This window comes from Alnus glutinosa, chromosome 11, assembly GCF_958979055.1.
Source record: "Alnus glutinosa chromosome 11, dhAlnGlut1.1, whole genome shotgun sequence".
NCBI lineage: Eukaryota > Viridiplantae > Streptophyta > Magnoliopsida > Fagales > Betulaceae > Alnus > Alnus glutinosa.
The window spans coordinates 8,751,216-8,764,252 of NC_084896.1; the positions used below are offsets into that span (position 1 = coordinate 8,751,216).

Genomic DNA, 13,037 nt, shown 5'->3' on the forward strand with positions numbered 1-13,037 from the left:
AGATGATGATTCACCAATAATTCATTAAAAAGCTTTAGAGTGATTAAAAAAAAAAGACATTAAAATACAAGGTAACAAAAAAAAAAAAGGCTTAGGTGATCGTCTCCCCCAAGCCTCCCTTCTCTCTGAAAAGCCCCACAGCCCAATCTCTATGGGAGGAGAGAAGCTTTGTGCTACACTCCCTCTCCTCGCCTTCTTCTCCCTCTTTTCATCCCCTCCTCCTCCTTTCTCCCTCTGCTACTGCCTCTTTTGAGGCCCTTGTCTTGCTAAAGTTTTCTCTAGCCCTACCTGCCTTTATGGAGGCATTTTATCTGCTCTCTCTCTACTAACATCACAACTCACACCGGCCACCTCCTTCATCCACCGTGTCTTCCGCCGAGTTTGGGTAGGATCTCAGGTCGAGTTTTTCGAAGCTAGATCTACGCTTCTCAGCCAGATTCAACACGACACACACCTCTCCATCGTGTTCCCCATCGTCTTTTGCCTCCATCGACACCAGCTACAATCCCTTCGGACCTCCCCGCAACGGAGCGCAGCTTTGACGTGCCAGTGAGTGAATCTCACTCGCTGATGCGTGGTGGCTACGTTCCTCCACCCATCCTTCCTCCGCCTCTACTATTGGCGAATTGTGGTAGTTCGCAGTGTCTCGGCCAGAGAGAGGTCATCCAATGCTGGCGTGTGGTCTTCATGCACTAGCACCAACGGCTCTCAACCCACCAGTGCCGTGTTGTGTGATGAGTGCCAAATATTGCATATGTGGACCCCTTAATTTGCATTTACTAAACCTTTAGTTTTGTTATTTTCTAATGTTTTTGGTTAGTTTTGGTATTTTAGTATTTGCAAGTCATTGAGAGAAAACAAAGGCTTTATGGTGAAAGAAAGCACACTTTGAGAAGACCTAGATGATGTGGTTATGTTCAACCAAATCAAGGAGATGACTAAATCGGAATTTCTTTAATTGGAGTCAAAATCGGATTGGACTAAATTTCAGATTCTACACATGTTATAGTATTTTGGCCATAACTTTCAGCTCAAGTATCCGATTAAGGTGAATCAAGCGGCGTTGAAAAGCTAACTCAATTTTATACAAATCATTGTGAAATAGGATTTTCCTAATTCGGATATATGCTATGACAAAATTGCTCCGAAATAAAAGACCGCAAATCTGGACGAATTTGGAGTCCTTTTCCTTCTTGGATTGAGTTTTGAGTCTCCTACTCAAATTAGGAGATTAGCCTCCGATTTTAATAGAAATTCTAGAGCTTCTAGGCTTTGTTTTCTTCTTATAAATAGATCTCTAAGCCTCAAGAAAAAGGGTCTGAAGCTAGAGCAAAATTTTGGTGTCTTCTTGCAACAATTTTTTTTGTAAGTTCTTTTAATTTTTAATGTTTTCAATTCAAGTTAGCATGTTATTTTTAGCCATGAGAGGCTAAACCTTCAACTAAGGTTGAGGATGAAGCCTCACTTATGATTAGCAACAATATTCTCATGTGATGTAATATTTTCCAATTTTAATGAGTTTGATTTTCAATTGTTTTACTTCAATTCAATTTTGTGGAATGATTCTTGGATATCTTTTGTGATTCAATGATACATTTGATGATTTAAGATAGTTCCATAGAATTGATTGTGCTTGATTTTCTTTGTTTAAAAAATTGGATATCCCTTGTGATTTATTCTACGGATACAATTGATGTTTTGATTTAAATTGGATATCTTGCTGTGATTTACGGATACACTTGATGATTTAATTTAAATTAGATTTCTTTTGTGATTTGTGTGAAGAATGGATACATGAGATGGTTTTGATTAATTATTTGAAGCAAAAGTAAAACATATTTAAGATTTTATTGTGAGAACTTTGAAAAATATTATTGATCATGGGAATACATGTTGCTATGAATTTGTGAGTGCGGATTCCGATACCTTAGTGTTTCTTTTTAATTGATTACATTCACTCTAGTTAATTCTATTTATGCTTTTGATTTTTATTTACAGAAAACAATTTCTTAATTTTTGGAACTAGGTTAGGATTAAATTAATTTGGATTTAAATTTTGTTTGCAAAAACGCAATTCCTTGTAGATACGATCTCGTACTTGCACATACATTATATTGCAAACGATTTGTGCGCTTGCGAGTATTAAAATTTGCACATCATTGTGTTTGTTTATCTTCTTCTTTTTCTTCTTCCCTTTCTTCTTCTTCTTTTTCTTCTCTTTTTTTTTTTTTTTTTTTTTTTTTTTTTTTTTTTGTATTTCATGGCCTTTTGTTTTATGTATACTCTCTGTATTCCTCTGTAGTTGTTATGCACCTGGTTATACACCTTTAACCACCTTCACTGGTGGCTTGGGTTCTTGGCATCCGTGCCAAGAATCAATAGGTTCGTGTCTTAATTTGATGCATTGCCTCCGCGTACTTGCATTCTTAGTGTTTACTTTTAGGTCGCCCAACCTTAGTTGATGTAATTTTGTTTTCACATATCTAAGAAAAAAAGAAAAGAAGAAGAAGCACTAATTCTCAAAAGACCAAGTGAGTGTCTCTTATTTTTTTTACTAGTATATATGTAGGTGCCATTTTCAAAATTTTCCTTATAATTTTTTTTTTGAAAAAAGGCTTGTGGAGGCCACGGTCCTGTTCTTTTGTGGCTCTGCCACTGGTTAGGTGACACTGAGCCATATGAAATGACAGAAATGTCCCCGATTAAGAGTAGAAATTTCATAAATGCCTATAACCATCCAAAAGTTTAAATTTTTTGTTCCTTGTTGAAATTATCCCCCAGAAGGCTAAGTTGTAGGCAAACAAAAATGACAATTTTGGTTGTTTTAAAGAATAGTACAATTAGTTATGGGATTAATTGAAAATAAGGGATGGCCACCCTAGGCCCTGGGGGCGGCCGCGCGCCACCCCAAGATCCAGGGGGCGGCCTTCAGGCCACCACTAAATGGCTTTTGGGCCACCCCTTCTCACGGTGGCAGCCACCCCCAAATCTCTTATTTTCTTTTTAAATGAAATTTTAAGTTTTTAAATTAATAATTAAATAAAATAATGATATTTTAATATGATGTGGCGAAAATGCTGACGTGGCACATTCGGAGGTTGCAAAAATAGACAACAAAATCAAGGAATGACCTGTTTCAAATTCGCGAAAGAGTTAAGCATCGAATATTGACTTTCAAAAGTAAAAAATTGAATTCAAATGACACTCTGACTCACGAATTTATTAGGCATTTACCTTTTTTTTTTCAATATGTTTTTCAGCCGCACATAAGCCAAATCCTATTATTTGACTATTGACAATCACATTACTCATAAGGGGAAAAAATGCCTACAAGCAATAACATTAATTTATAACTATTTTTTATTGTAATTTATTTAGACAGTTTTCACCGGACTATAGAAATTTCTTTCAATATGTCCTTGGACCACACGATTCTCACTTGTATTTCTAAAGACAGATGTCAATTTAATAGATATACAAAATTTTCCTCCAATTCAATTTTAAAAATGAAATTTATTCATCTAATCTGCATTAAAGGAAAACATGAAAAGTTGAGATCCATGTGTCATCACTCTGCAGTTCCAAAGGGCCCGCTTGGGCCTAGATTAGAGCGATTGTCTAAGGCCCAAAACAGCCCAAAGAGCTACATATGTTATTTTGATTGATTAGGGCAAAATAAGGCATCTCTGTGTCTCTCTGTCTTTCTCTCTCTGCCTGCCTTCATCAAACCGAAGCCACCTACGACTGTCATAGATTCTCCTCAAACTCTCAAAACTATCAGCTTCAAAGTCGTACGGCAGAGAGAATTGTGAAATCCATTCCGAAGCCTCATACTCTATCGCTCTTGATTTCTCTGGAGGTACGTCTATCAGAAACCTTGGTTTTTTTTTTTTTTTTTTTTTTTCTAGTTTTTTTTTTCTAGTCCATGGCCGGCGACCCCTGTTTCATGAGAAATTTTGATTTCCAGGTTTGGTTCTATTTGAATATTGTAGGTGATTCTAACTAGTTGTAATTGGGGTTCAAAGTAGTCCTACTTTTGGACAGATATTATCATGAGCAATATGATCTTATAGGTGCACAGTAAATATATGTATAATTTCCTTGGATGTTCATTAGTGTTGTATTTGATTTCTGTGTAGTTAATTTTTGTTGGGTTTTCTTGATCTTGTGCTATTTGCCAATGTTTGCATGCATATGTTAGGTTTCGAGCATTATTTTTCATAGTTGGTAGAACCTTATGATCTTTGGATTCGACGATCCCAGGTTGAATCCTAGGTTTTAACAATCTTGTCATCACTTGATGTTTCAATGATTGTGCCTATGATTCGAGCCAACCGGCCAGGACTGTACTTGTTGTGGGGTTTTTAGCCTACTACTTACTCCCTCAAAGACATGCATGTATTTTTCCTGTTTTTATGCACTTACTATCATCTACGAAATTGCACAAGTATTGTTGTTTCTGTATTCTGGTAACTTGTGCGTGCATGCTGTATTGTCTATACTTTTGCGTGGAATTGTTCTGATTGAAGTTTTCTTTCCATTGCAGTGGGACATCATTTCAGTTCGTAACAAAGGTTGTATCGAACTGGGGTGAAGCTATTCCTAGATATTGATATTGGCATCCTTGACAAATTCATGGCTGTCCAGAAGAAGTTTCAGCTGATTTCCTACTCGGAAGAGATTATAGATGGGGTGCCAATCTATGTTTCTTCGAATTGCCTTCCCATCAAGGCTCTAAGATTTGAACCTGCTGGGCATGCTTTCAACACTGCTGCTCTTAGACTCCTTGGTTGTGAGGAGGAGAAAGCTGAAGATGGTGATGATCTAAAGGTAGTTGACGATAAGGAACAGACGTATGTGCCATCAGCTGATTCCTATAGTAGCAAAAGTAAAAAGAAATCTGGTACAGGAGAAAAACAACAAGATCACTATGCATTATTGGGTCTGAGCCATTTAAGATATCTTGCCACTGAGGAACAGATACGAAAAAGCTACCGTGAGACTGCCTTGAAGCATCATCCTGACAAACAGGCTGCCCTTCTTCTTGCTGAGGAAACAGAAGCTGCAAAACAAACAAAGAAGGATGAAATAGAGAACCATTTTAAGTCTATCCAGGAAGCATATGAGGTGTTAATTGATCCGGTCAAGAGGAGAATTTATGACTCCACAGATGAGTTTGATGATGACATCCCCGTTGACTGTGCCCCACAGGACTTCTTCAAGGTGTTTGGTCCAGCTTTCTTGAGGAATGGGAGGTGGTCGGTTAACCAACCAGTCCCATTGTTAGGTGATGACAATACTCCCGTAAAAGAAGTTGATAGTTTCTATAACTTTTGGTACAGCTTCAAAAGTTGGAGAGAATTCCCACATGATGATGAGTTTGATCTCGAGCAAGCCGAGTCTCGTGACCATAAGCGTTGGATGGAGAGGCAGAATGCCAAACTTACAGAAAAGAATAGGAAGGAAGAATCTGCACGAGTACGTACTCTTGTTGACAATGCCTATAAAAGAGACCCAAGAATAGTGAGGAGAAAGGAAGAGGAGAGAGCTGAGAAGCAGAGGAAAAGGGAGGCTAAGTTTCTGGCAAAGAAGTTGCAGGAGGAAGAAGCTGCCAGGATTGCTGAAGAGGAGAAATGTCGGAAAGAGGAGGAGGAAAGACGGGCTGCGGAATTAGCTTTACAGCAAAAGAAGGTGAAGGAGAAGGAGAAGAAACTCTTGCGCAAAGAAAGGGCTCGCCTTAGAACACTTTCAGGGCCTCTTGTATCACAGCATTTGCTTGATCTTTCTGAGGATGATGTTGAAAGTCTTTGTATGTCGCTTGATATCAATAATCTAAGGAATTTATGTGACAGGATGGAGGGGAAATCGGCTCTAGAGCTAGCAAAAGTTCTCAAAGAAGCACTTGGATATAATAATGATTCTGAGGCTAAGAAAGAAGATGAACAAACTCCACAGCGGAACGGTAGTGTAGTGGCTAATGGTAATGTCTCATTAGCCAGCTTTGAGAAGAAGGAGAAGCCTTGGGGTAAAGAAGAAATTGAGCTCTTGAGAAAAGGTATTCTGAAGTATCCCAAAGGAACATCTCGGAGGTGGGAGGTTATTTCAGAATACATTGGTACAGGTAGATCTGTAGAAGAAATTCTGAAGGCAACAAAAACCGTTCTCCTCCAGAAGCCTGATGCTGCCAAAGCATTTGATTCATTTCTTGAGAAGAGAAAACCTACACAGTCCATTGCATCTCCACTTACAACTAGAGAGGAAATGGAAGGGGAATCGATGACTCAGGGTTCTCAAAACAGTGCTTTAAAGATGGATAGTTCTGAAGAATCTTCAACCAGAAGCACAAACAACCACAATCCTTCTGATTCGAGTGCTGCTAATGGGGTTTCTTCAAGTTCGGAGCAAGATGTGTGGTCTGCAGTACAAGAAAGAGCATTGGTTCAGGCTTTAAAAACCTTCCCAAAGGAAGCCAATCAGCGATGGGAGCGAGTTGCCGCAGCGGTTCCTGGGAAGACTGTGAACCAGTGCAAGAAGAAATTTGCATTGCTGAAGGAGAGCTTTAGAAACAAGAAAAGTGCTGTCTAGTGTCCTGGGCTTTGTTGTTGATGGGCAGAGAAATAGACAAATGCATATGAGGAGACTGTTTGGGCATCCATCTTATATCAGTTCATTCAGGATAGGAGTCACTCGAGCAACATTGTAGTTGAGATAAATTTCTTGTTTGTGCCATCCAGGTTTTGTTGCTATGCCATATAGGCTTTATAGTTAACAGTTTTGAAGAGGGGAAAGTCCTGAGATAGAAAGAATATGGAGATCTATTTTGTGCTGATGTGTTTCAGAACACACTTTATATTACTACTACATCGGCGGTTCATCATGTTGTATTGAGAGAGCAGGCGAAGTCTTTAGTTTGATATAAAGTAGGGAGAAATGATAATTTATATGGAAATCAGTTGATGGTTTCTTATTGGGGTGGGTTATTTGGTTTAAGCATTTTGATAATAGTTACACCAACTCTTTTTTATTTATTTTTTATTTTTAAAGTGTCTTTTATTGCTCATGTAGGATTGCCTTCTGAAGACTTAAGATTAAAAATATATTATCTATTCAGTTTACTCGATATATTATTTAGTTTTGTGTTATTTATTGATCTTTTTCTTTCCAATCAGACAGAGAACTGCACCTGTTTGGGTATAAAAATCCTTGTCGTCAAATCCTTCCACTTCTGTAAGTAGACCTACAGGAATCTCTCTCTCTCTCTCTCTCTCTCTCTCTCTCTCTCTCTCTCTCTCTCTGTGTTCTCATTTTGGGGGTTGCAAATATATAGAAGTTAATCCTTCATTGGTATGTTTGGACTTGCTGCAGCTCATTTCTCTGTGGAAATCTGGCATCATTTACTGTTCTTCAGCCAAAGATTTTAACAAAAACATATGGGGTGTAAAAATCTATCTGACTCATCAATGGTAAACAAAAAAGTAGCTAGTGTATGAAGTTTGAAGTTGTCAGATCTCTATACCTATGTTTGTTCCTATGAACATGTGAGTATGCAGTGGTTTAAATTGCAAACAGGGTGCCAGGTTTAAATGATTGTGGTGCCTATGTATTATCACACTCATGCAGGAAATGAGATTCTTAATTAAAAAAGCTCAGAAAAGAAAAAAAAAAAAAAAAGATTCTCAGTTAGAAATAAAAAATAAATAAAAAAGAGAACAAATCCAGTCGTGCTTAAGCATGGAAAAGACCAGACCATCCAGTCGTTTTGATACCTAGTAACATCTCCATCTTCTCAATCCTTCAAACTTCAAAGTCCTTCTAGCCCATTTTCTTGTTCTTTCTTTCTTCTTCTTCTTCTTCTTCTTTTTCTTTCTTTTCTGTTTTTTTTTTTTTTTTTTTTTTTTTAATTAAAAAAGAAAAAAGAAAAAAGAAAAAAGAAAAAAGAAAAAGAAGGAAAAAAAAAAAAATTAAAAAAAAAAATCATTCTTACCCTTGACAACCACCACCATTCAAATGATTGTCCACTAGTATGAGATTGAAAAGTAGAGTTGTAACACCCTCGGCCAAGATGTGGGTCGGCCCATAGTGTTGGGTTTAGGTGTACATGCCATTGATATTCGGTTTAGGTAGCTTAGTAAGAATGAATCAAAGCCTCATGAATGAGACCATAATTTGTACATGGCAGTGATGGCACATGACATATAGGGGATTAAAATTTCATGGTTTCAACTTAGCACAATTATTTTCCTTAAACCCTAACTGAATTCCATGCATGAAATACTATGGTTGTTTAAATTTTAAAAGACAAGCTTTTAGTTAAAAATGTGTTAACATGCCATTAACACTTACATGACTTTAACTTTGGGTTTATGAAACTAATGCATACTATTAACCTTTAGTTTATGAAATTAACCCTTGCATGGCCTTAACCCTTGGTTTATTAGACTAAAACATACCATTAACCTTTGGTTTTTGAAATAAACCTCTTCATGGCTTTAACCCTTGGTCTATGAGACTAAAACATGCCATTAACCTTTAGTTTTTGAAACAAACCTTTGACACAATGAGGAGAACCTTTGGACCTTGGAGTGAGCTAGCTTTTTGAGCTCGCTTTATTGAGCTCCTCACCATTTTTTTTTTAGTAATGTTAATTTTCACACTCATTTATCATTATGTCACACATGCTGATTGGACGCATTTTAAGTGATTGTCATAGAAAGCTACTTAAAACATGCCACATCAGCCAGTGTGACATAGTTGTGATAATTGACTATGAAGAGTATTACTCTTTTTTTCAAACCCTAGCCACACCACCATGTAGCATTTGGCCATTTAATTTTTCTTCCCCATTCCTCTTATCTTCTCACTTCTCTCAATCCCTTCAAACACCCTAGCTTCTAAGAGCTCAATACACCAACTACAATTCAGTCTTCCATAATATTCCACACTATTTGGCAAGGGAAGATCTTCATCAAGTCCTCCTCTTGCTTAAAATCACAGTTATGTAAGTAGTCCATCGTTTCTTCTTTCAAAGATATCATTTTATGTTTATGCTCAAATCTATTTGTGACAATTTTTCTAAAATATTAAAAAACAATTTTGAACAAATGGAAGAGTGATTATGTTGTTTTATTGAATGATCAAGTCCATAAATTGTTAGAGCTTTTCATATCCATGAGATTATATGTCGAGCCTTTTCATGAAAACATGTATGAGATGGCCAAACCTATGTAGTATATACATCATCTTCTTTAACCATTTTCTTTTATTTACCCTACATGAATATAGGTTTTGTTAAGTAGCCAAATGCATGTGTATATGAACATAACCATGTTTAAATGAGAAATTGTAATGTCATAAGTAAATGAAATGCTTGATTTCATAAAGTAATAGTTTTATAAATTGGATTTCATTTAGATTGATAAGGGGTGTATGGTTCAGCCAAGGGAGGAGTAACCCTAGCCCAATCATAATGGCCCATTTAGTTATTTTTCATGAAATTGATTTAGGGTTTTAAACCTAATGCTCCAAGATTGTCAAATGGTGTGAAAGAAATTTTTAAAATGGGTCATGAACATGGATTTTGGGTTAAATAAGAAAGTTTCATGGACAAAAATCTCATCTTAAGTCCTTATTTTGAGTGTTAAAGCATTTTTAATCAATATCCATTTAGGTGGTGCTAGAACTATTTCTAAGAACTAAGTGATTTCTCACAAATTGCATCAGGAACAAGCATTGAACCAACTTTAAGACTTTCTATTCAAAGCACGTTTAGAAGGGTATTTGATCCAATTTTATTTTGTGTTAAGTCTTAGTTATGCTTTAAGTTTGTTGGGCCAAGCTGGTTAAGCGTAGTATGCTTGTTTAGGCTTATTTAGTAGGTTATGGGCCTTAGATGGTAAACATAGTTTGGAGAATGTCTAACAGAATTACTTTAGTATATGCGGTTTCTTGGAAGTAATTCTACTAGTACGTTAAGTTTCCATCAAGTGTCAATAAAAAAATAAGGTGGCTTTTAAAATCATCATTTGATCAATCATACGCTCAATGGTAATTTTAAAAGCCACCTCATTTTTTGATGGATACTTAATGTACTAATAGAATTACTCGCTTAGGTGATGTTCAATTGCAATGTTTCGACCTTTTTTTCTTTCTTTTTGGTGAGTGATGCATATCCTGACCTGCTTTTGTTTTGTCCCCGGAATGAGAGTGGTTCTACATGTGATATAAATGTCCATCAAGTATCCATCAAATAATGAGGTAGCTTTTAAAATCACCATTTGATCAATTACATGCCCAATGGTGATTTTAAAAGCTACCTCATTATTTAATTGACACTTGATGGATATTTATATTACATGTAGAATTACTCCCAGAATGATTTTATTATATATATATAAGTCACTATCTATTATCATATGAGCTCTCATTTTGACTCTAGTTTTATACAACTTTTTTGCCTTTGAAACTTTGGAGTTCGTCACATATTTGAAAAAGAGAAACGGTAAAAATTATTCTCCAACATAGATTTCACCTATCTCCATACGGTGGACGGGTGAATTCTACAATTGAGTTTGTGGGACTTATCACTTACGTGTAGGTTTTATAAATCAAAAAATCAACCGGTGAATTTGCCGATCCCATTATAGAAGATGATGGAACAAACCGAAGAAAAGAATAAATATGTAAAGAAATTGTGATTTATTATGCACAAATGAATATACACGATCATCAATGAGAGCTATCAGGCCTACCATAATCCCTCTATCTATGTATAATATCAGGCCCCCGATGTATACTAAAATATGAACAAAGTGGGCTATATATACGCAGTTACGCACGTGCCAAATGACAAAGAACCAAAGTTTTATTGAAGGAGAAAAACACTCCAGCTTACCAGCTAGACCCTTCCTTTGAGCACAAAGATCACAAGAGCAAAACTCTTTTTGGTTTTTTCGCCTACCTCGTTCGGAGGAGGCTTGATGCTCGTTTAGACGGGACTCTCGGATTTTGAATTTTTTTTGTCTTTAAGTCAAATCTTGACTCCTATTTATCCGAGAATTGTTCGGTCAAGTCCTACTAAGGCCGTGACGTGTACGTTAAAATTCATTTGTTAAAAGTTTGTATATAAGACCATATAAAACAAAATTATGTAAAAAGATATTATCAAGATAAAAAGATATGCCACTGATCGACTTTCTTATGTGTTACGTATATATCTTGATAAAAGAATTCCCATAACATTGAGTCGTCTGAACATCTTTAAAAGCATGTGCACTTGGAGACTACGGCGCTCTACATTCATAATAAACCAATCTGGTTCCTGATCGGGTGCAATGAGCTACTCGTATTGCATGCTTCTGCGGCTGTCCAATTGAGACGTATGATCAAATTAATAGTCCCAATTAATGTTTGATCTACTTGTTCATGATGTTAGAGATCGAACCTACCAAACTAATATAATGAAAGGAACTTCACCAAGTCTTTCATGAGTTTCTTTCGCAGCACACACTAAACCACACTGATCTATTACAATGATCGTCCCAAATTTAAAGTGGAACATAGACAGAAACTCACCCAACTAATGCTTATATATATATATTTGCTCCTTTTTTTAGAATACAAATATGAAATACGGACTTTCCCGTTAATTTTTCGAAACTGGCAAAAATCCAAAATCGTGTTGACGAGCTTAAACTACGTCGTATTATTCCAGAATATACCATACCCAGTAAAGTCCTCTATGAGTGGAGCTCACGTGTTACAATCTTTAGAGCTTCTCTCTCTCTCTCTCTCTCTCTCTCTCTCTCTCTTTTTGGTGAAACTTTAGAGCTTTATGTTAGTGTGAATGGCTGCATATCTATGTGCTTATATAAGCCGGTACGTGTTTGCCACGTATGGGACTAAATTGTTTGATTTGGAATGGTTGGTGTAAGTAGACGGTGGAGATCAGGGTGAAGATAGATTGGGAAGGATGCAAGCGGACGGTGAAGAAGGTGTTGCAGGGAATGAAGGGTGTGAAGGATGTGTCGGTGGATCTGAAGGAACATGAGGTGATGGTCGTTGGATACGTGGACCCGGGCAAGGTGGTGTCCTGCATGGAGCATTGGACGAGCAAGAAGGCCGAGATCCTGCCCAACATAAAATTTAAGAATCTGGCTTAGGTGTTGTAAAACAAATTACAGAAAATTTCTTTTAATTTTTTCAGTGGTCTAAATTTAATTCAAAGTTCTATATGAAAAAGAAAAATATAATAAAATTATATCTAAACCACTGAGAATATTACCAAAAATCTCTTTTTTATGGCAACAAATCCAAACCCTTCATTTAGCTATGAATATCCTTCTGGCCCAACCCAAAAGTTTGAAACATGTCTAACCCAACCCAAAATCCACCCATCGGCATTTTGGCGCCACAAGGCCCACAACCACACACCCATAAAGTCTTCCCCATACCCCGTCAATTCTTTCCCTCCACGCCCAATTTCTTGACAAGAAACCCAGACACGAAGCAACAGCTCCACACAAGGAGAGAGATCATGGCGGAGGAGCAACAACCACAGCAAAAAGATGTTGGTCTGGATGACCAGGTGGACCAAGACTACGTCGTGTCGAGGAAGAACACGTTGTTCCTCTACGACCTGGTCCTCTCGCACGCTCTCGAATGGTCGTCTCTCACCATCCACTGGGCCCTGCTTCCAGTCCCATTGTCACATGCCTCCAACCCGTCTCTCACCGTCCACAGCCTCATCCTCGGGATCCACACCGCCGAGGGCTCCCCCAACTTCCTCATGGTCGTTGATGCTCTTCTCCCCAAAGAAGCGTTGGAGACCAGCGTATATGAAAATGCCGCAAATCCCATTGTCCCTAAGGTCAGTTTCTGGTACTTCCACTCTCTTTTTCGAGAACTATTTTTGTGGGTGCTTGGTATTTTGATGAATTATTTTTTGGGTACCAAGTGTTTTTTTTTTAAATCTCTAGCAGTAAGTGTTTGATTTCTCTATTTAGTGTTTTAATTGGCAGAGGTGAGAGAGTGAGATACAA

The 13,037-nt window shown here is 37.3% G+C and overlaps 1 protein-coding gene across 1 annotated transcript; it reads left to right on the forward strand.

Moving 5' to 3' along the window:
- Positions 1–3,686: 3,686 nt before the first annotated feature.
- Positions 3,687–7,131, forward strand: LOC133881810 (uncharacterized). Its single transcript, XM_062320848.1, has 2 exons — positions 3,687–3,859; positions 4,547–7,131. Exon 2 carries the CDS (start codon positions 4,636–4,638, stop codon positions 6,583–6,585), a length of 1,950 nt encoding a protein of 649 aa, XP_062176832.1. The 5' UTR covers positions 3,687–3,859; positions 4,547–4,635; the 3' UTR covers positions 6,586–7,131.
- Positions 7,132–13,037: the final 5,906 nt, after the last annotated feature.